This window comes from Nyctereutes procyonoides, unplaced genomic scaffold (genome assembly GCF_905146905.1).
Source record: "Nyctereutes procyonoides isolate TBG_1078 unplaced genomic scaffold, NYPRO_anot_genome, whole genome shotgun sequence".
Classification (NCBI taxonomy): Eukaryota; Metazoa; Chordata; class Mammalia; order Carnivora; family Canidae; genus Nyctereutes; species Nyctereutes procyonoides.
Window position 1 is genome coordinate 63,938,405 of NW_026575051.1, and position 24,105 is coordinate 63,962,509.

General features: G+C 40.0%; 1 protein-coding gene across 1 annotated transcript in view; it reads left to right on the forward strand.

The window, feature by feature from the left end:
- Positions 1 to 24,006, forward strand: part of CRYBG1 (crystallin beta-gamma domain containing 1) — a 199,972-nt gene extending 175,966 nt beyond the window's left edge. The window contains exons 10-22 of the mRNA XM_055329591.1: positions 1,100 to 1,135; positions 2,119 to 2,273; positions 3,132 to 3,258; positions 3,346 to 3,491; positions 10,660 to 10,786; positions 10,991 to 11,023; positions 12,021 to 12,133; positions 13,670 to 13,799; positions 16,944 to 17,083; positions 18,618 to 18,741; positions 18,999 to 19,157; positions 20,760 to 20,922; positions 23,336 to 24,006. Coding sequence (XP_055185566.1) covers positions 1,100 to 1,135; positions 2,119 to 2,273; positions 3,132 to 3,258; positions 3,346 to 3,491; positions 10,660 to 10,786; positions 10,991 to 11,023; positions 12,021 to 12,133; positions 13,670 to 13,799; positions 16,944 to 17,083; positions 18,618 to 18,741; positions 18,999 to 19,157; positions 20,760 to 20,922; positions 23,336 to 23,424 — 1,542 coding nt within the window. The 3' untranslated portion in view covers positions 23,425 to 24,006. The remainder of the gene's footprint in view (positions 1 to 1,099; positions 1,136 to 2,118; positions 2,274 to 3,131; positions 3,259 to 3,345; positions 3,492 to 10,659; positions 10,787 to 10,990; positions 11,024 to 12,020; positions 12,134 to 13,669; positions 13,800 to 16,943; positions 17,084 to 18,617; positions 18,742 to 18,998; positions 19,158 to 20,759; positions 20,923 to 23,335) is intronic.
- The last annotated feature ends 99 nt before the right edge of the window (positions 24,007 to 24,105 follow it).

The following is a 24,105-nucleotide window of genomic DNA, read 5'->3' on the forward strand; positions in this document are numbered from 1 at the left end:
TCCTGTACTGTGATCGCCCTTCTTGTGATGGGGTGAGATGAGAAAGTGCCCGCCTGACAGCTGAAGTGAAGTGAGGGGCTGAGGCAACCCTAGGAGCGTTGGGCTACTCCTGACCTTCTGAGTCATGTCAGGAGGAGGATCCTCTGCTTCCAGGCTGTCCTCGACCTGGGTAACAAACTGCAAAGTGAAAATGCAGATAATGGAGGAGGGGCTACTGCACTTGGTTGGTTAAGCTCTGCTTTGTGGATAAAATCAGCAACATTCCTTTATAATTACAGTTCTTTTTGGTGCATTTGAGCATCTCTGGCTACACTTTTCAAAAAGCTGTTCTATATGGGTAGAAAGTAACCTCCTGACTTTCCCGCTGCCGATTCTAACTCTTGCCCTGTTTGTTATTTCTGTGTAATAATACCTTTTTCTGTGACTTATTTTTAGTGAGTTTCTTTTTCTTTTGGCGGGGGGCATTTACAAAAACCTTAATATAAGAGTGTAGCCACTCCTCCCACAGACCCCTCCTTTGGGCTACTTTCAATTCTATCTAACAGTTCCTCTGATTACTTCAAGAGTCCTCCAGACCACATTGTGAACTTGTGTGAACTCAACAGTTTTGTAAGCCGTGGGTTGCAAAATCAAGTACCTGCAGGGGCCAGACAGCAAACAGACCTGAGCGAGGGTGGCTGGGAGTTGGACTGAGAGAGTGGTGCAGACAGGCAAACGGGGCGCAAGCCCTGGCTGGAGAATGAGCCCCGCGGAGAGGTAGTAAGTGCACAAGGGGAGGGTCGCTGCCTCTCAGAATCTTCATCTTAAGAGAAATGAGAGAGATCCATTTTTGTAAGACATTTTCTGAGTTAAAAACAAACTACACAATGCAGCTTATTGGGTTAAAAAACAGACCTACCATGCAGATTCAGCTTATAGACCACCTCCACTGTACACGGTCTTCCTCATTCTTCCTCTGCACCGTTGGTGACTTCAGAGCTGTTGCAACAGAAATTAAACCAGATGCACTCACGCTGGGAGGTTCACCGCCATGGGTGATGTAAAATGGGAACCTGTCAATGGAGAACCGTTTTTCTTACTGTATTATTTTTCTTTTCAGGGTGGACGTAAAGTCGAATTCCCTACAGATCCAAAGGTAAACATGTATATACTTTAAATTTTATTCCCATGCCATCCCCATGAAGATCGTATTTACGTGATTTTACGTAGCAACCTCCATAAAACATAACTGCAGCTAGAGGAAGTTGTCCCAGCTGACACATACCATCGCTCAGATTGGAAGATGATACTAATGGCACTGATAATCACTCACAGTATGTGTAGCCATGGCCTAAAAGGTCCATTGTTGTATTAAGTTTGTAATTTGTGGTTGTATTTACTAATTGCGGGGCCTGCTGCTGCTTGCCACTTAGCCAGGAAAAAACTTAGTTCTCAAGACAAGATCTCCCTCTCTGCTATTTCTACTTTGCACATTTTTGACATTTATATTTTGTCTTTTTTTTTTTTTTTAAGTAGGCTCCACACCCAACTCCACACCCTCATGACCCTGAGGTCAAGAGTTGAGTTGCGTGCTCTACAACGAATCTAGTCAGGAGCCTCTGGATTTCATTTTTTTTTTAAATTTTATTTATTTATTCATGAGAGACACAAAGAGAGAGGCAGAGACACAGGCAGAGGGAGAAGCACGCTCCATCCGGGGAGCCCTATGTGGGACTCGATCCCAGGACTCCAGGATCACACCCTGGGCTGAAGGCAGACGCTCAACTGCTGAGCCACCCAGTAGTCCCTGGATTCCATTTTTAAGGCAATGGGGGAGTCTCTGATTCCTTAGTTTATCCTAAGCAAAATTCTAAATATGGGTTTTCGACATTGAACAAAAACCAATTTTTTTAGACCAATTATTTATAATCTATCATTTGAACCTGTCTTTGGGCTGCACCACATCAGGAGAAAAATTCTGAGTTTTAAAGTGATAAAATACTGCTATTTAGTTAATTAAAAAAATATCAGAAAGTTTTGTGTTCTAGGACTTAGTGGTATTAAATGACTGATTTAATGTTTAGCTGTTGAGATCTTTAACTTTCTTACAATTACTGGCATATCTCATCTCTATTATAGGTAGTTATTTATGAAAAGCCTTTCTTTGAAGGAAAATGTATGGAACTAGAAACAGAAATGTGTAGTTTTATCACGGAAGCAGGTGAAACAGAGGAAACGACAGATGACAGTTCGCCATTTACGTCTGTGGGCTCAATGAAAGTTCTGAGAGGAATGTAAGTAGATGGGAGGAACCAGAGGGGTTTCTTTTTTATCCCTTTAATGAAGTATTATCACGTTCCCCCCACCACCACTGCCACCACCCAAAAACCATTACAAATAACATGGTACAGTGAATTTTAAACATGTTTTCAGCTAACTGTGACCCGGATTTGACATGGCAGTTCGAGGGGATGGTTTGGGGCCAGTCAGTTGAACAAGGCTGATAAATTAGTCTGGACTGATCATATTTACATCTTGTTTATTAATATTATGCTCTATACTATTGAGCTGTTAGTTTGCTATTTTTATGACATTTTATACTTTATAGATCTTAAGTATTTCCTTTAGAAGTATACACTAAAAATGGTCTTGTAAATAGACAAAAATATATAATAATTATTCATTGAAGAAAGTTTATCCAGTTTTCTTTGCTGTAGTTCTTTTTTTTTTTTTTTTTAAAGATTTATTTCTTAGAGAATGAGTGGAGGCAGGACTTGATCCTAAGACCCTGAGATCATGACCTGAGCCAAAAATCAAGTCAGACACTTCACCTACCGAGCCACCCAATCGCTCCTGCTGAAATTCTTTTGAGTCGTTCTTATTAAACATACACACGCACACACACGCACACACACACACACTCACACTCCCTATACTCCTTTACAGAACTTTGATGTATATTTCTTAGGTTGTTCTTTAGGGGGCCATTCTATTAGTCTCTTAAATTTTAGAAAAGAATTCCGATGGTTGTAATGCATGAATCTGTGTCTAGCTTCATAACTATTAGAAATTGTTAATAAAACTGATAAACACATGGGAAAAATTTTAGCACTAATGTAAATTACTACTCCTTCATGTTCTTTCTGTTGCAGTTGGGTTGCTTATGAGAAGCCTGGATTTACAGGTCATCAGTATTTGCTTGAAGAAGGGGAGTACAAGGACTGGAAAGATTGGGGAGGTTACAATGGAGAACTTCAGTCTTTACGACCTATATTAGGTGTAAGTTAAAGAAAAGCTGATGGCTAATACTTGATATTTTTTGAATAAATGGCTAGCCTTTGAACTTTGAATTTTTTTTCTTAATAGGATTTTTCAAATGCTCACATGATAATGTACAGTGAAAAAAACTTTGGATCCAAAGGTTCCAGTATTGATGTGTTAGGAATTGTTGCTAACTTAAAGGAGACCGGATATGGATTGAAGACACAGTCTATTAATGTACTGAGTGGAGTGTAAGTGAAATGACCCTGTTGGGATTTTAAATACTTTTACCTTGGGTTGTATTAAACTAATAGTGTCTCGGACACAGAGTAGACACTCAATAGATAAACATACCAACATTAAATCAGTCATTTAATACATACTGCCACAATATTTTCATAACTGCTTTTTAAAATCCTTCTCATATAATCTTTTTCTTCATGTGTAATATAATATTGCAGTAGACTTTTGGGTTTCATGATAGTAGAAACCCACAGATTCACTTCTCTTATCATTCTGCAGAATGGAAGAGCTCCTGGATTTCTTATGATGGGAATCAAATAAAAAAATAACGATCTAACACCAGAAAATGGAGGTTAGGGTAATGTCCCGTTCAATTTTCCTCTAGTCCTTTCAGGGGAGGAAAAATTTTCTTATACCATCAAGATTCTTCTAGCTGGTGTAAGAATTAAATTGACATAAGATAGATTACATGAGGGGATCCCTGGGTGGCGCAGCGGTTTGGCGCCTGCCTTTGGCCCAGGGCGCGATCCTGGAGACCTGGGATCGAATCCCACATCGGGCTCCCGGTGCATGGAGCCTGCTTCTCCCTCTGCCTGTGTCTCTGCCCCCCTCTCTCTCTCTCTGTGATTATCATAAATAAATAAAAATTAAAAAAAAAAAGATAGATTACATGAGATGACAAGAGGGAAAAACCCCACCAAAGTTCATTTACATGCTCACGGAGGCCCAGTAATGAAATTGAGACCCAAAGAAATGACCAAGGCAGGCAGTTTTTATATGTTTTAGAAAGAGAGACAATATATTTGTGAGGAATTGACAGGATAAAACTTGTTTGGAAGCTTCAATTAGTAAGGAATTCTAAACAGAATTTGGGCTAATGTAAATTATTAAAGGTTTGTTTTTCTGGCCTTCTCAGCTCTAAATCCCTGTCTCTGGTGATGAGGGTGTGTCTCTACCTCCAGGTACAGGGAGGGCACCTTTCACATGGGAGATTTATTTCCTGCTTTCAGGAGGACAGAGGAGGGTCTGAATGTCTTTACACAGGCTGTTTAAGCAACTTTACTTTGAAATAATCAATATGCCATTGTGGTACTTTTTGGGGTAGCCTGCCCTCAGCCCCTACATCCTATACCTGCTTCATCTTATTTCTTCACTATCATTTTGACAGAAAAATTACTGTTTCAATGTACCTGGAGTTAGCCATTGAATGCTTTATTAATGTAAAGCTTTTATTTAAATTTATTTTATTTTATTTAATGTAAGCTTTTATTGAAAGATGATCAGTCAAGATTCTTTGGGATGCACACAACTACAAGCCAACCTAAATTGGTATAAGTTTAAAAAAAATGGAATTTATCGGCCTCCATAACTTAAAAGTTCTTGGAAAGATTTTTCCTCAGTCGTGCCTGGATATAGGGTGTAGACGCTGTCATTAGAACTTGCTCTCTGTCTCTTGATTGGGCTTTTCTTCTGCGCTGGCTTTGATGGAGGCAGGCTACTTCCATCTGGTGCCCTATGGCAGCATCATCTGCCTTTTGCTCTTCTCACTGTGTCCAGTGGAAAGAACTTTTCTTTGCCACAAAGGTTCCAAGTTTAACATTGATTCTCTCCGCTTGGGTTGTATGTACCTGCCTGAACCAAGCACCGTAGTCACAGAGATGATGGTACCTGGGTTATGTGCCCAGTCCTGGAGCAGGATAGGCTCCGTCCCACAGAAGCCACTGATAGATGATCTATCCCCTATTCTGGGGTGAGTTGATCCCCAGAAATATCAGAAAGAATGGGGACAGATATCAGATGGGCAAAACAGGCGTCTATTAAAAGAAGTTAAACAATCGTCCTTATTATCCAGGTTGACGTCAGTTATATATAAGTGAGAGTATTCTTAAATAATTATATGAAATTATTTGACATCGGTTCTGTTGAAAGTGTTTGATGGGGGATCCCTGGGTGGCGCAGCAGTTTGGCGCCTGCCTTTGGCCCAGGGCGTGATCCTGGAGACCCGGGATCGGGTCCCACATCGAGCTCCCGGTGCATGGAGCCTGCTTCTCCCTCTGCCTATGTCTCTGTCTCTCTCTCTCTCTCTGTGTGTGACTATCATAAAAAAAAGAAAGAAAGAAAGAAAGTGTTTGATGTTAGGGTTTTTTGTTTTTTGTTTTTTTTTTTATGTCATGAGTAGCCTAGGCTATTGGGATCATTCTAACGTCAATTGTATCATGTTTCGGGATCCCTGGGTGGCTCAGTGGTTTAGCTCCTGCCTTTGGCCCAGGGCGCGATCCTGGAGACCCGGGATCGAATCCCACATCAGGCTCCCGGTGCATGGAGCCTGCTTCTCCCTCTGCCTGTGTCTCTGCCTCTCTCTCTCTCTCTCTCTCTCTCTCTCTCTCTGTGACTATCATAAAAAAAAAAATTGTATCATGTTTCACGGAGCCTCCCATAGGATCCCTGGATATCGGAGTTGTGTTTATGATGTAATATGCTTTTACTGTTCGTGATATTCGCCAAATCCTCGTGTAGGTTGTTGCTTGTGGCACCATCTTGGCAGGGTGGCATCTGGGACTTCTTGGTCTTCATTCTTAGCAGGAAATGCCTCCTAACTGGGTCCTGCCATGGAGCCCTAACATTTTACAATCTGCTGTAGACAAAAGGTATGGTACAGCAGAAGTCATCTGAAATGTTGCCACGGCCCTCTAGTATTTGAGATTACCTTTAAAGTTCACTATTTAGAAGGAAAATAGTGACCGACTCAGTCTCGAAAAACAGTTGTACGCTTTGGAGCTCACAGGTGTATCAGTGGCATGAGTCCGAGTCCAGTCATGCTAGCAGAGGAAGCAGGAGGAAGCCGGGTAGCGTTCCCTTAGGGCATTTATGTACATTATGCTCGTGCCCAGCGCCAGTCTTCTTCTTTTTTTTTTTTTTAATCCAGTTTTTGTTTACTTGAAGTCAGTTTCCTTTATAAAACGTTGTTTTTATAGGTTTCGATTTTTAGTCCTTTAGAGTTGTATTTCCTGCCAGGCTTTCTCTCTGGTTATAGCAGTTGAGTTGTGGTACTGGGGGAAGTTGAAAGGAGGTGTGCACACATCACTCCCCCATCACCACCACTTCCTTTTAAATTGTGTGGTTGTAGAAGGGCTTCTGTAAACCAGGACCAGCTGCTTCCTCGCGGTTCACTGGGTTGGTTATTGGACAAATACCTACTGAGGTCTGTTATGTGCAAAGCATTGTATGGTGTCCTCACAGAGGTTACAGTATTCATATAAAACATAATCATCGCCACGAAAGACCTGGAGATTACGTGCTCCGGGAATCTACTGAGCAGAGAGAGGTTACTTTCCAGTTTGTACACCGGGAAGACTTTGGCCCAAGAGCTGGCGTGGGACCTGGTCCTTGTGGGCTAGGGAGGCCGAGGTGTGCCAACACGAGGGAGGAAGACTAGCCTCTTTGATTTTAATGGTTTCAAAGAAGAATGATTTCAATGACTTTATTCTTCTTGGTAAATAAGAATTTTACTTTGGTTCCTCACCTCTCAGGATGGAACCCGAAAACTTTACAGGAAACCTTTTTGAGGTTCTTGTTCTGGGTGTCTCCCAGGAGGTGCACTCTCCTATCACACGGGCAATAAATTCCCCGGCAGTCAACTCATGTTTAGCTCAGAGACCAGCCTTCGGGAAGGATGCTCATGAATCCAACTGAGGTTTTGAGAACTGGATTCCGCTTCTATTGCAACATCAGGAGACACTCCCTATTCCAGCTCTACTCATCATTTTCACGTTGTGCTATCTTGTTCAAATGGCGGAAACGGAGCTAACTTTTTTTAAGATTAAGAACAAAAGGAAATATTTCTAGAGTCCAGCTTAAAAAATTAAAAGTGCTGTTGTTTGAATTTCTTTTTCCTTTTCCCTTCCACGGAAGGGCCAGGCTGCCCTGCCACCCTTAAGCTCCGAGCAGTGATTGCAGCAGCCTGGGACCTGCTGGTACTTGTACTCGCTCTCTCCCCACCACCCCTATAAACGAGAAGTGTTGATTCATGTGTACAGAATATGTTTAAACAAGGACAGTAAGGAATCTTCTTCTTACGAGTCTCGAGTATGAGTTATAGGTATACCCAAGAATCTCATACCTAAGTTTTTTTGTTTTTTTTTTTTTAACCCTCCTATTAATGGGTGATGCATCTGGGGCTGCATCTTGGAAGGAAAAGAACACTACTGTCAATTCAAGTAACATCTTAACAAGTAGTTTGTTTTAACCTCCATGAATTAGATAAGTTTATGTGGTGTCGGGTGTTTCCTTACAAGTGATTTATTTTAGTTTTATAGGGAAATAGAGCATTCTCACTTGTTAGTGATTTGAAAAAAAAAAAATCTGGATTTTTGTTAAAGGACTAAAGAAGCTGGATTAAAGCTTCCTCCCAGGCTTGCTGAGCTGCCTTCTCTCCTGTGTTCCATTCCATCTCTTCCCATTCACAGCCTTTTCCCCTCCAAACCGGAAGGCAATCAAGCAAAAAAAGGCCTTTTAACCCTCTGTTAACCCTGGACAAGTCACTCCCCACTCAGAACAAACAACAAATAATTCCATGTGATACTTCTCAGCCACCTGTAAATTCTGTAACTTATTACAGATACAGAGCCTGCCAGGAATACTTTTTTCTGATATGACTTAACCTCTTTTTTTCCCTCTCTCTTCTCTTTTCTTCCTTCCCTTCTTTTCCTTCCTTTCTTTCATCCTGGTTTTTGTATATACTCTTGCTGTGCAGATATTCCTCCTCACACAGTTGGATTCCATGCTCTTACTTAGTTGTCACTTCTTTTCACAAGCCAAAGGCCATGTGAGCAAAGGCAGTGCACCCAGGCTCCCAGGAGCTGTATAACCTCACACGAGGTCAGCACTGGGATCCTGGCCAACCTCCTTACCTATAAATGAAAATACAATCTTTCACAAAGATTAAGTGACCCCTTCAAAGTTATCTGGAAGTGAATGTCATGACCATAGCTGGAATGAGGTCTCCTAACTCCTCACCTCACCATGCTAAAGGATAGGTCTTAAAAACTGCTAATGAGGTTCTGAAGTGGGGAGCAGTATTTTCTGAAATGGGCTGACTGGTCTTCCAGTCTGGAAGACTTACTCTGTTCAGATGGTCGGAAGTGCACGTACAGACGTTAGCCATTATAAGCTACTTGATCCTGGAGATTTTTGCAGTGTTCTTTTTCTCCTTGGTTGCTGTTCATTTCCTAAATAATGCCTGTATTTGAGTTTTTGTCTAAGGTCAAGCCCCTTTGGCAGTATAATCATAATCTGTTCTAGTTATGAAGTGTGTGGACTGTTTTAAGTGTGGCTCAATGGAAGAATAAATGAAAGGAAACCTGATAGGGGAAATGGCAGCCTGGGTCATGAAAGAGCATGGGGAGCCTTGGGAAACACAGTCATGGCCCAGTCATCCTTGGCCACTAATCAGCTGTGTCACCCTGGACAAGTTATTCCCCACTCAGAAAATGCCAACAAATAATTCCTTGTGATACTTCTCAGCTGTCTGTAAATTCTGCAAGGATCGTCTTTTTCATCCTTGCATGCCGAGTGCCATCTAGTTCCTGGCACATGATAAATGGCCAGGTGACGTTTGTTGAAAGAATCAATGAATTCACTTTTCTGTGTCTTAAGGTTTTCCTTTCTGTAAAATGGATTAAGTGGGGTCATAGATATGAAAGCATTTTGGAAAGTTTTGAGTATAAATGCAGGCATATAGGTATTATTCCTTTTAGCGGTGAGCAGATCAGTAGGGCAGCAGATGAACTCAGGAGGAGACGCTGAGTTAGCTCTTGAATATAACAGAAGTGAAAACCTTTTAAAGACTATCTTTGGCTAGAAAGTAGCTTCACGTCAATAAGTTGGTTTTGTTGATTATCCTCTGAGTGTAGGTCACTTGCGAGGCAACAAAAGAAAACATCCCAGAAGAGATTTTATTATCTGAGTGTTTGTTCAGTTTTGCTTACTGTGCATAGACACATCACGACAGAAATCCTATTCCAAATAAAATTTTAATTACTTAGCTGTATTTTTGTTGTTTTTTTTTTTTAATGGTAAATTTGGAGCAATTTTTTATCATGCAAATGGACGGAAGTCCACTCAGGATACGGAGACTTTTGTTTTATAATCAGCTTGGCTAAAATCGTTAATTTTTGCATAGGAAACAAAACTTATAACCCAAATAATTCTTGAACTGTTGTGATGACCTTGCAAAAAGAAGAGCAATGTGTTTATAAAGGTAACCAGTTCTTGAACTTCAACCAATGTACCATATAAAAAGATGATTACATATGATATCAAGGTAGCATAATTACTAATCATCTTTATTTTAGTGTTTTAAATAATATTTAAACTCAAGGGTAGTTCACTACTCACGTTGGCTTGAATTTCCTGCACACAATGTTAGAGTTCTTATCTCTCTGTGTGTACATGCCAACCTGAAGAATGTGTTTTTCAAAGACTGAAGTTGCCATGATTTGTAATAGAGGTATTATACTTCTGTTGTGCCTCTGATCTTTTCTTCCTTTCCAGCTTCAGCCCCTCCCCCACTCAGTGTCTCCTTTTCTCCAGTAATTCCCAATTTCTTAGAGTTTCCCAATACACCAGAGTCTGTCTCATTTCTGGACCTTGGCACATGCTGTTTCCCCTTGCTGTACTTTTTCCAAAGCATTTCTTTGGTCAACTTTTTTTTCAGTGTGATTTGTTGTATAACAGAGAGGTAGTTTCTTGTAATCTTTCTGGAAAAATACAGATGTCGATAACAAAAAAAAAAAAAAAAACTCTTGCTTGCTTACTAAGAGAACTTTACAAGTACTTCTTGGAAGTCCAGATGGTTTCCTCAGAATAGAATTAGAAAGAAATACAAATATCCCCCACTGGGGCTTTCTCAGGGACTAGGATTTGATAAGTGAGGACACCAAAAGGTTCAAGTAAATATACTTTCACTTGTCACTTCAATTGAACTCATACAGACAAGTCTCCCAAGAGACTAATAGAGAATTAGAAAAATTAAGATGGCTGATTACGAAAACAAATGGAAGTTTCTTATGATACATATTTGCCTAAGTGGGTTGGTAATTTTATTATACATATAAAGTACAAACTATATAAAAAAAAAGTACAAACGATAACAAGTCAGTGTTTTTGTTTCTTTAGGTGGGTAGCCTATGAGAATCCTGACTTCACGGGAGAACAATACATACTGGATAAAGGCTTCTATACCAGTTTTGAGGACTGGGGAGGCAAAAATTGTAAGATCTCTTCTGTTCAACCCATATGTTTGGTAAGGAGTTATACTTTCATATGGGAATATTTAACTGAATTCTGGATTTCCTCAATGTAGACTTCTAATTTATGTAATACATAACACGATAGAAACTGTTCTGAGATTATTTTTAACAGTAATTGCTCATGAGCTGGAAGAAAGAACTTTTTTGATATGTCCAGTCTATTCATGTCCTTCTCTCTTCCCTTTAAAAATTTTTAGGATTCTTTCACTGGTCCAAGGAGACGAAATCAGGTAACTTAAAAAATAATCTATTATAATTAGGGGCTTCTGCTGAAAAGCTGATCTTATGTGTAAAATGTGAGGCATTTGGGACATTTTGTTAGTTTTTACCCATTTTTATACCAGAGAGCATAATTGTATTTTAAAATAGATTTTGGAAAAACTAAAAATAAAATAAAATAAATAAAATAAAATAAAATAATAAAATAAAATAAAATAAGATTTTGGTTTCCTTTATAAATGCTTGATAGCACTTACCCATATCTAAATGTCTTACAAAATGTTCTTATTTATATAAAGTTGAATTTGATATCATTATACCGATCAGTTTATATTAGTAAGCTAGGATTAATATTTCAAACAATACATAGTTATTGTGATAAACAGTAAAATGAATTTTCATATTTGCTGCGTCTGCATTAGACAAACATTTTATATGGTCTCTTTTATATGGTCTCTCACGCAAGCCTTTGAGTGCTGACTGTCTGCATCAACTGAAGTGTTACATTTGTCATTTAGGCTTTTTAATGGAAGTGTTCAGAGTTCAGACAGCCCTAATTACAGAGGCACAAACACCACTGTAGCCTCCTTTATTGGCATACACAAGATTCCAATAAGTCAGCAAGTATCTTCCATTGAGAGGGAGGAAAACCATACTATGTTTCCAAAATAAAGTTTCTTGTAAATGTTAGAACTAATGAACAATTACTTTTGACCACAATAAAGCTTTAAAATGCCTCACTGCTTGTCGCAACAGGGTGTTCTATAGAAACCGGCCTCTATTGTTGGCTTGTCCTTTGATGTCTCTGAATTAAGTAAGCATGAATGGTGCAGCCAAAGTATTTCTAATTGATCATTAATGTAGAAATAGAAAATTAAAGGATTTATAAAATTCATAGTAGTTTATTGTAACAAGAGTTAACAGGTCATGTTTGCATCACTTCAAAGGCTGAAGGAGTTAATGTGTTCAGGAAAATAATTTCACGTGTTTCTGTTTACTTTTTCAAAGATTCAGTTGTTTTCAGAACCACAGTTTCAAGGTCGCAGTCAAGGTTTTGAAGAAACAACAAGTCAAATTGATGATTCGTTCTCTACCAAGTCTTGCAGAGTTTTAGGAGGGAGGTAAGTAAAACAGTGGGCTGGAGGAGCCTAATTGCTGCAAAAGGTTAGAATTCACGTATCAGCAAGTATTTAGTGACACCTTTAGCTGCTTGATATTATACAAAACCACCGAACGAGACAAGGCCCTGTTAGTACTAAACTGTGCTTTGCAGCATCTGAGTGCCGGACATCAGAGGGTGACATGGAATCACATCACCGGACAATGTGATTCAGACCCAGTTCTCTGCTCTCTAGCCTGTCCTGTCACCTGTACCAGGACTCTAAATAATCTCTAAGACGCCTCTCAAGGTAGATTTTTTTTTTTTTAACGGTAGATTGGAATAGGATAGGCATTCTGCATGATAGGCAGTACATGGCTGGCGTGGAGCTGGTGTGTATGTGATCAAGGAGCACGACACCCCAGAGCTGAGAGGTCTTTGTACTGTGGAGAAGGTGGGATCAGATCATGAAGGCTACCCCTGAGTGTAAGAGATGGATGCCACAGAAAACACAAGAAGGGAAAGGCAATGAGCTCGAAGTGCTGGGCTGAAAATAGTTTTACAAAGGCTTTAGAAGGAGGGGAGAGCCCAAGGTCGTGGAAAGTTGGTCAGGAAAACTCTTGAAGCCATCTGTGCAGATGATGAGGAATTAAGTCTAATAATAATAATAGTAATAATAGTAATGGTACCTTTAATCATATAGTTCTTTATGGTCTCAACAGCACCAGCCTATCATTTAGCATTGCACAGTGGAAACTGCACTGTCTTAGCATTCAAGTGCACAAATTTACAGTAAAAGTCCAGTTTATTAGCACACACCTCCGTCTCTGTCCCAGTTCCTCTTTATCCCCTGTCTGCTTCACTTATTAGTACCAGCTAGGTACTTTTGTTGTTCATTTATTGTCTGCCTCAGCTAACTAGAGTGTAAACCTGATGGTACCAGGGATTTTATCTTCTCTTCTGTCCCCAGCAATGGAGAAGTACCTGACACACACAATTAATCCTCAGTTAGCACTTGTTGGATTAAAAGAATGAACCAAAAAACCCCATCTCTTCTAGGGAAGCATGGTAAATCACCATGTTACTGACACTGGTGAGGCCCGGAGGGGCTAAATGACTTGTCTAAGTCGCTGTGGTATTTTGACTCCTGGCCCAGTACAGAGGTGCTGGAAATGAGGATAAAAGAGAAATTTGGGGAGGAAATCAGTAGATCCACTAGCTGCGGAGGTTGAAGGATTACTCAGAGAGGACTCGGGCTGAAGAATGGTGGCACCCAGGAGAGGGCCGAGGAATACTGGAAGGTACACAGGCAAAAACATGAATAATTTCATGGAGGAAGAAAAAAAATAGTTTCCCAAATGCCAAACTGACAGCTGACTTCTTATGAATATTAATTTGCCAAAGATGGAAAGCAGTAAATAGGCCTAGATATTTTTGAAGAAAGAACAGTTAGCTATACGCATTGTGCTTTATAACAGGCTACCTCTCAAAATCAGACTTCCTGAATAGGAATATTCAAATTACATATTCTACATATATGTGGTTTTTCCTATCGTAGCTGGGTTGCGTATGATGGAGAAAATTTCTCTGGTAATCAGTACGTGTTGGAAGAAGGCCACTATCCTTGTCTCTCTGCAATGGGATGCCTGCCTGGAGCAACTTTCAAGTCTCTTCGTTTTATAGATGCTGTAAGTATGTCCGTGTGAATAAGGTGTCACAGAGATGTGGGGCTCAGACAGCTGATGGGGGCACAGGTAGGCTTCCTCAGGACTTAAAGTCAGAGGCAGAGAAAACAGTTGTAGTAGAACTTTGCTTCCTGTGATGTTTTGGCCTTTTTTTAGATCTTTTTTTTTTTTTTTTAAAGATTTTATTTGAGAGCAAGTGAGAAGAGAGTGAGCACAGTGGGAGAGGGAGGGGAGAAGCTGACTCCCCACTGAGCAGGGAGCCTGACATGGGGCTTGATCCTAGGACTGGAGATCACGACCTGAGACAAAAGTAGGTGCTCAACCGACTGAGCCACCCATGCGCCCCTCTTTTTAGATCTTTGGCATAGAAGGTGATTTGGTTGGCTGTTTTCTCAGACTTCAGGTGTAGAGTGTTGAGTCAGCCATGGCACAGTCATCAAGGATTAGTTCAAGGTCCCTTTCCTATCTTGTTTTTTTCCATTGCATGCCCGATCCCTGTTTCTATGCCTCTCTCCTTTACGGGCACCCATTCTGACGTGTATGGGATACAGCTCAGATATTCTTAAGTGTGTTTTTAAAAAAACTACTGGCTTTTAATTTATATACAGTATGATACTATAGTTCTCATCATTATAAACCCAATACTTACATTAAAAAAATTTTAAGAGCTGCCCATTATGCTGAATGTACATCCAGTTTATTGATTCTAATTGGCTAAAGTATTCATCACCATATTTTATTTTACTTAATCCTCTCACACACACATATATCCCTGTTGACCTGTGTGAAGTCTCCTGGGGGTATGTATTTTAAAAGTGTGGATCTGGGATGCCTGGGTAGCTTAGCAGTTGACCATCTGCCTTTGGCTCAGGTCGTGATTCTGAGGTCCAGGATCGAGTCCCACATCAGGCTCCTTGCAAGGAGCCTGCTTCTCCCTCTGCCTGTGTCTCATGACTAAATAAATAAAATCTAAAAAAAAATAAAAAAATAAAAAAAATAAATAAGAGTGGGTCTGCTGGATTGCACGTGCATGAATTTCTCTAGGCACTGCCAAATTCCACTACTTGAGATCCTTACCAAGAGAGCATGTGGGTTCCTGGTTTCTACGTCATTGCCATTACTGGGAATTCTCTCATTTTCATCAATTTGAAGAAATTGGCTTGAAAGTATCATCTTGTGTTATGTTTCACTGTTAGTGAGACCGGTATCTCACATACGAATTAGTCCCTTGGGTTTGCTGTTCAGTGAACTGCCTGTTTTATATCCTTTGCCAAGGTCTTGTTTATCTTTTGTTACAAGGTCTTGTGTCTTTTGTTGTTTTACTGAGTCACAGAAAGTCCTCATAGTTTTTTTTATTTTTTTATTTTTTTAAAGATTTTATTTATTCATGAGAGACACAGAGAGAGAGAGGCAGAGACACAGGCAGAGGGAGAAGCAGGCTCCATGCAGGGAGCCCGACGTGGGACTCGATCCCGGGTCTCCAGGATCACGCCCTGGGCTGAAGGCAGCGCTGAACTGCTGAGCAACCCAGGCTGTTCCCCCTCATGGCTTTTAAATCGCTTTGTTGTTTTAAGGACTTGCAATCACATCTTCTCCCAGTGCGTCACATATGTGTTAATTCAGATGATAGTCTCCCTTTTTGAACAGAAACCTTTCATTTTGATGTAGCCCAAGCAATGTTCAGTAGAACAAAACATCAAGATAGAGTGCAGAGGTTCAAGTCCAGATATGTCTATCTGTAGTTGTAGAAATACTTGTCTTTTTGTAGCTGATCTCTCATAAGAAGCCTTAAACACATGTAGTTGGTGACGTGAGTTTTAAAAGTAGGAAGAGCATACAGGAGGTGGCTTTAGCTCATCCTTCCCTGCCTATTCAAATAACTAAAATGCTGACCTTTCTTGAGATGTGAAAATAGTAGCAGAGAAACTTGGAATGATGTGGAAGATTCATTAGCTTATAAACAATAAAATATCTAAAACATTGATATTTAACTTGCTTAGGAGTCTAAAAGCTATCTCCAAATCTATATATAAGTGCGCGCGCGCGCACACACACACACACACACACACACACACACACACCACATGCATGTCAGTTGTCAAGTCTTCAAATCAACTAGTACTTGGAATATATGCTCACGCCACTTTTGCTACTTATGTCGTTTCCTTATATATTTTATATAACCTCATTCTTACACGTACAAACCACCTCTATATACTCATCTGCTCTGTTTACTGCTCGACAGAAATCTTTGTACACGTCGGGGCACATCCACGTAAATGAAGCAGTAAGTTGCCACACCCTAACCACAAAACTTTAAGTGACTACGGAATTTTTGATGTATTATTTATGATCTTAGGATTATTATCATTAGAGCTTAGACTAGGGTCATAAGGGTCTGTAATTTGGAAAACAAGCATAAGCTGCCAGCTTTTTATTTTCTGAAAATCAGTGGATGTCTGTGCTCTTGTCCTCTTAAAAATGAATGATGGCTTGAACAGGGGGCTTCCACCCTGGTTTGGTTTTGTTTTCTCTCCTTCTAACAATTATTCCTACAGGAAAGTTTGGGAACACTGTTGACTTAAAATTAAAACAACAACAAAAAAGGCATTTGAAAAATTCATACATACTTGATGGGATGAGCACTGGTTGTTATATGCTGGCAAACTGAATTTAAATAAAGTATTAAAAAAGAAAGAAAGAAAAACGTATACAAGGGGAAGATTCCTTGATTAGGTCATTGCCACTGAACCACTAGACTCCAGATTGCCACTGCCCTCACCATTTCCGAACATGGCTCCCTAGCCCCTCCTTATCCCCAATAAAAAAAAAAATGGCAAAATTAGAAATAAATGACAAGTGTTGATGATTCAGATATCCATATTTTTGTGCCTAGGATATGTCCTCCCCGCTTTAAAACCCCATTATATTTACCTACCTTCCTATGCAGTAGAAACTTTCCTGCCCCTCCACCCTTCCTCCCTGTTGTTTTGGAGTACAGGAACACTCGGACCTCCAGGGAAAGGTGCTTTAGGACAGGCTAAGCCTGGTCCCACCTTACAAGTTGTCCCTTAAGGAGATTATTTCTGTAGAAGTCCAAATTATTGTCAAAGCTGAGTGACAGAAACTATTTTTGTTCCTCGACAGGAATTTTCTGAACCAACAATTATTCTTTTTGAAAGAGAAGACTTCAAAGGAAAGAAGATTGAACTTAATGCAGAAGTAGTTAATCTCCGATCCCTAGGATTCAACACACAGATACGCTCTGTTCAGGTGATTGGTGGCATGTGAGTTACCTGCTTTTTATTCATTAAAATATTTGATTTTTACCAATTAGGTTTGATCATTTGTCTTTCCTGCGCTACCTTAAGCAAACTGAAACAGAACCTCTTATCCCTTTATTTTCTGTAAGGGTTAATAATTATGCACCTTCATAGTACAGTTTTTCCATTGAGAAAAGCCACATGTGAGGTCGCTTTCCTCTCTTCATCCAGATTTTTAATTTACTTAAGGTAAGGACTTTGTCTTAAGCTCCTCTCAAGTTCTTAGGGGAATTCTTTGCAAACTAGTGCTCAGTAAATATACTGAGCACTTTTTTTTTTTAACTAAGAAAAGGAGCTGATTTTTCTTATCCCTTTGATAGACCAAGTCCTTTGGCTTTGGAGTAGGGTTGGGATTTTCCTTGACCTAGGAATGATTAGCAGATGCTGTGCACAATGATTAAAGGTCAACGTGGGAAGATTTTTCTGAATTTTGAAAAATTTCGAAATTAAGATATAAAAATGAATAAGGACTATCCATGTAATATATTTTTAAGAAAGCATTTTTCTTTCCCCCATAAAAACAATAGGTATAATCCACCTGTATGCATCAGGTATTGGAGGGGCCGGCCTAGTTATTTAAAAACAATTATGGGGCAGCCTGGGTGGCTCACCTTCTGCCCAGGGCCTGATCCTGGAGACCCGGGATCGAGTCCCACGTCGATCATGCATGGAGCCTGCTTCTCCCTCTGCCTGTGTCTCTGCCTCTCCCTCTCTCTCTGTGTCTCATGAATAAATAAATAAAATTTTTTGAAAAAAATTATGGATTACTATGGTGGTAGAATAATGGGTGATTTCCACCCCCACCCAGAAAAGCTTTAATTAATATTTTGTTTCTATGATAAAATGTCTAAGATGATAACATTTTAGAGTTCCAGGATTAAGAGTAGAGAACATTCCTCATTGATATCATAAATCAGCCAGACAGGAAAGGCTGCTGGCTTGCCCGCATGCCAGTGTGTGCCAGAACCCATACTTCTTCAGGTGTGGACGCCAGCATCTTCGGGCAGAGAGACCAGAGTATCCTCAGCAGTTTTCTGGACTGAGGAAGATTACACTTGTCTTAAATAAACCTTTATTGAGTTATTTTATTTAACCCTTATATAATACTTAGCATGTGCCACACACTAAGAATTTTACAAATAGTAACTATTTAAATAAAGTATTACAACTGAAAATGTTTTTACAAAAGCCTCACAGGAAAAACGGGGCAGCCCTGTGGAAAGGACTGCATGTCATTGCCTTATTAGAGGGAAAGACTCACCTGCTTCCATTCAGGAATGGATCTTTGTGGCATAAATACTCATGGACCAAGAATCTCCTACTTGTCAAGAAATGAGTGCTTTAAGTGTTTTAGAAAATAAGATAGTTTCCTTTTCCACCCCAATGTATATTTAAAGAATAAAGTTCAGTGTAAGAATGGGAAGTACTCTAAAAATAATCAAGGCCAACTGTCAAATGGATATTGCCACTTACTCTGGTTTTCTACTTTTTTTCCCAGATGGGTTACTTATGAATACGGCAATTACAGGGGTCGACAGTTCCTACTGTCACCAGCGGAAGTCCCGAATTGGTACAAGTTCAGTGGTTGCCGCCAGATAGGTTCTCTACGACCTTTTGTTCAGGTATTTATTTTCCTTTTCCAGGCTTTGAATATGCTTTTTTCTCTGAAATTATTTTCTTTTCTTTTTATTTTGTAAATGTAATTCAACTTTTTAGTTTCAGTTTTAAGTATGAGATTTGGTCGCCTCCCAATCTGAGGGATGTCGCAATTATCCCTAGTCCAGCCTCACCTTTGATTCCTTCCCTGCTGCTGATGCTTATTCTGTGCTCCTCACAGTACTTCCTGTGTGTGACTATTGCCGGGGTCCTTGTCTTCCAGAAACGAATTTATTTCAGACTTCGAAACAAAGCAACAGGCTTATTCATGTCCACCAATGGAAACTTAGAGGATCTGAAGCTCCTTAGAATACAGGTCATGGAGGATGTCGGTGCTGATGATCAGATTTGGATTTATCAAGAAGGATGCATCAAATGCAGGGTGAGCTTTTAGGATCAGATAAGGGTTTGGAATAGCATTTTTCTTGAAGTAGATGCTATTTCACAATTCCGGGAACACTTTCAGAAATAAATTAGGTTTTCCACGAAAATATTTTTTTTTAGCTGATAGAACCAGTCTGGGAACTTAAAACGGAGGAGAATCTAGTACTGATCCAAAATGGAATATTTACATTCATGCCTGATTTTTATCTGGTGATAGAAGGAAGCATCTGTGTTATTCTCGCCTTTTCCTGAATCTACTTAATTATAGTTTATTTCAGTAAGCCCCAGCACTGTAAGTGCAAATCACTCTTGGTTTATTTCAGAAGACCCCGCAGACTGGGGCAAAAAAAAAAAAAAGGAACACCCTTTGTACAACACTTCCTAATGTTAGGAAATGTACAACAATTTCCTAATTGTCATACCATGTTAAATGGAAAATGGTCCATCTCCCTCTTGCATCACTCCTGCTGTACAAGACATGGTAAAGCTGCATGTAGTAAAAGACTTTATTAGAGAAGCTCACGCTTCTGTTGTAGATATTCTTTTTAACTCCTTCTTGATTTTATGGGCTTGACTATTCGCTCCCGATTTTTTTTTTTTTAACTTGGGGCCCCATGAGTCAGCAGATGGCCTACAGCCTGGTGGAGGGGAGCACAGCTTATTAACTGGGTCTGCTGTGCTCTGTGCTTGAGGGACAATCATTCTTTCAGTCAACAGAAGTACTGTTTAGACAGGCATAGAAGAAACAGCAGGAGAAACAGAAGTAACTGGACTACGGAAGCATAAAAGCAGCCAACTTCTGTCTTCTAATTATCTTAAACAATTCAAGAAAACTGCCTTTCAGCAATCCTAAGAAACATTTTAGTGATATTACCTGTAAATTCACTAAGGTCAGTGAGAAAAAGTGTCCTAGATGATCCCTCTTTTTATCTCCTATAGAGTGTATTTTTCCTAAGCACTTACATCTGTAAGCAAGGTGTATTAATATCATGTGAACCTATGACTATCCACTGCTTATATGTAAAGGGTAGATTCACTTCAGAAAAGGACCCTTAAAATCTTTACAACACTCCACTGCATGTGTATTTTATCCTTGCTATTTTTATAGTTGGAGTGCAGGCCTTTTTAGAAATTTCTATAGACATTTCTCCAGAAGGAAAGACAAGAGTAAGTGGAATTTCAAGTTTTAAAATAATTAAATGCCCTTTAAGCTACTTCATTGTTACGGCAGCCTTTCAGATTAGAGATGCAGTCCCCTTCCAGAAGGGGCAGGCTGATCAGAGATGGCTAGGTCAGGGAAGATCTAGCAACAGACGCAGCCTCTGATGGTGGTCATTTCTGAAAGAGACAACTAGTGTTCTAAAGGTTTCCCCGACTCACAAAGGGCAGAAATCTTACAAAGGACAAGAATGGAGAACTTTCCAGCACTCATGTCACCTGAAATGAAGGCATAAGTATTTGTTGTTTGATCCTAGTTCCTCTGGCTAAAGCTGAAATGTCTCACGTGAGGTAAATGAAGCTAACAATTAAGACAACTTGAATAATCATGATCCCTGAACGCGTCTCCACCTCTAAGCTGCCTTGTCTTTTCCATAAGCAGATAGCGGAAGACTGCTGCCTCACGATCGTGGGGAGCCTCGTGACCTCTGGCTCTAAACTGGGCCTAGCCCTCGACCAGAATGCCGACAGTCAGTTCTGGAGCATGAAGTCGGATGGCAGGATCTACAGCAAGCTGAAACCAAATTTAGTTTTAGATGTCAAAGGTAAGAATCGTTTCCTTTATTTTCTGTTTGTGTACGTAACAAAGATTATATATATTTTTTTAAATGAGCATATTAATATAGAGATCCCTTCCTGTGTGCCAGCCACTGTGCTGAACACTCTACATACATCCTATCTCCCGGGATCTTCCCAGCAACACTACCAGCCCCATGTAAGCCTGTCCCATTTTACAGCCCAAAAGTGAGACTCAGAGGGGCCAATCGCAGTCCTGTATCTAACTCCTGAGGTGGAATCTGGACCTAGGCTGACTAAAAATTGATTTTATTGTAATAGTGTTAGACTAAAATCACAAAAGGCCCTGACCTCAGTGAGTCTAGTTGAGGATTCTCATGCATATGCATGTATCACCTTGTTGAACTAGAGCTCCTTGGTCTTACAAGATAGAGTTTCAAAAACAAAGAAATGTGACTAAATTGGAAACATTCTTAAAAAAAAAAAATGGAATCCTATTTCTTATGTAGTCGGTTTCCTGTGTCAAGGTTAAGAGGTTCCTATAATCCTTATGAACTAGTCTCTAGAGCATTCTTTTAATTCTCTCAACATGTTCTTTTGGGGTACCCACTCTTGGCTAGACACTGGGTCCCAAAGGGGAGGAAAAATACTATCTTGGCTTCAGAGAGCTTCCATACAGAAGCTCCAAGCACACTGGTACTTGACAAGGAGTATGGATGCCTGGCTTCGAGTCGTGACTGACAAGAACTGTGGAACTCCAGGAGCTTCCTCCTTAGGGCTTTAAAGCTCGAAGGACCCTTCCTCATAAAATGCATTATAAGTTAGTCCAGTGCCTTTTGAGTAAGGATAGATCTCTGTATGTTTGTGAACGCTCAGTGTATCTATGCAGGGTGGAGGCACTAGTCTCCCTACTTTGGTAAACTGAATTTAGATTTCTCAGAACGTGGGCGAGTGATGCCATCTTGTGGGCATGAGGGAGTAGGACTGCACAGCCCCCACTGGTGCAAGGGAAATACAAATAGCTCTCTGGTACACTTAAAGAAGACTAGGATTTTCATCAGCTACAGCCTTTGAACCCTTTGTTACCTGCTGCTGACCTTGCCCTAAGATTTATTAGATTTCTTGTAACTTAGCTCCTGGGTCTGGGGAGGGAGTTGTTTTGGCAAACATCATGTATTACTTCAGACCCCTGACATGACAGCAATAGAAACTAAAAACATCAGAAGGTTGGGATGATCTCCTTCCTCCCCAAAGGCAGAATGAAATCAGAGGATTTCTCTAGGACTTTCTTCTAGGCTTTATGATTCCAAGATTATGGTATAAAGAATGAAGCAAGAAAACACTGTGATCTTAATACATCCCCAAATCTCAATGGAATATAGTTCGTGTGTCTTACTAGACAGTGGGATTTACTGGTGGTGATAACTCCCCCACCCCCACCCCCCAGTACACACTTACACATAAAGGCCCAGGCACCTTGCTCTTATATTCTATCCTACACCTAGATGTGTAGAGGCTCTAGATTATCAATGATGATAAATGGATTTCTTGTAAGAGTTGTCTAAGTTTCCTGGATAATCCTCCTGTATATTTTGTAAATGCTTAAAAGAGAAAAGAACATTTAATTTTTCTTGGCTTGAGGATGCAGTATGATTTCAATACCAGTCACACTGCCTCATATCTAGAGGAACAGATTTTTATTTCGATGGAGTCCCTGTAATATACCTTGATGCAGAGGCTTATGCTAAGAAAGGATAAGGTATTTGAAATGCTATTTATTCTACACTGGGGGAAAAAAAAATCAGATAATCTTTTCTTTAGGATACTTCGCATCAAAAGAAAAGGCCGTGAGGTTGGTTTTTCGTTTTATTTTGTTTTTGTTTTTTTTTTTTTAAACACTCAACTAAGCATCTAGTAGGCACCCTTGGAAAAAATTCTTATGTTCTGGTGAAAGGAGTTTAAATTACAGTGAAACTCAGTATCAAGTGCTATGAATCTTTATATGAGTTCCCAGGATCTGGGTGTCTTTCAAACCTCCCCTTTGCCTTGATATGGCCATTTTTCATGCAAAATCTGTTCCATCTACTCCTAAGCCCTGGTATCGTGAATCCACAATCCCATCACTGAGTATATTTCACAATCTCTTTGTTCCTCTTCCCTTCTCTAGATTCTTCCATCATCTTCCCCACCACCCCCCTGTCCGTTTCAGACACCTAAAAGAGTGGGTGTAGACTACCTTTCAATAAGACTTGAGTAGGAAAAGGAGCCCTGGGAGGTTTAGCACATCCTGTGTGGAGTTGCTGGTACCCATATGATGGGATTTTAACACAACCCAGAACTGAATCATCCTCTCAGCCCAGGGACGGGTTCCAGGGCTTTCCTCCCTGCTTTGTTTCCTACAGGCACATTTCCTTTTTATTATTTTCCTTTTCTTTCTTTCAGGAGGTACGCACTATGACCAAAATCACATTATCCTCAACACTGTGAGCAACGAGAAGCTAACACAAGTGTGGGAAGCCATGGTCCTGTAGACCTGACTGAAGAACGCAGGAGTACTTGTGCACTTATGGAGGTCTTCCAGCTGCTTCACACACACACACAACTGACAGAGAGCAAGACGAAAGCGGGCCCGCTGCTCCTTCAGAAACTCTAAATCCTCCCCTGAGTGACACTGCCATGACCAGGACTACCGTCTCATCTTTTTTCAAAAGACTGTAATAGCTTTAAACCAACAGTTTGTCCTTCTTTCATTTCCTGCCTTTCGTTCGTTTCCTTCAGTAGCTGCTTAACAGGTTGCCTCATTAGCAGCTTTTGGGTGTTTTTAAAAAAATGTTATATCAGGACTATGTACATTTTAAATTATTTCCAAAGATAGCGACAGCAGAGACTAGGAATAGACTTTGGACAGGATTTGTGGGCCCACCAATCTTACACTTTAGAGGGAAGAATAAAAGCTCAAGTCTGCAAGGCAGGAGACTGGTTAGCATCTGAGAAGAAATAACAGTAATTTTGGTCCTTCTGTTTTCTGGAATTATTAATTATGCTATAGAGCAAAATGGGGAAAGGCTTCTAGAATCAATTTTAAGAAACTAAATAAACACAATACTATTTTCTTTGTTAGTACTAAACATTAATTTAGAAGATTTCACATCATGTCCGCTAACATTATTAGCAGGATTTGGATTATTTTAACCCACCGTGTGCTGCCCTGA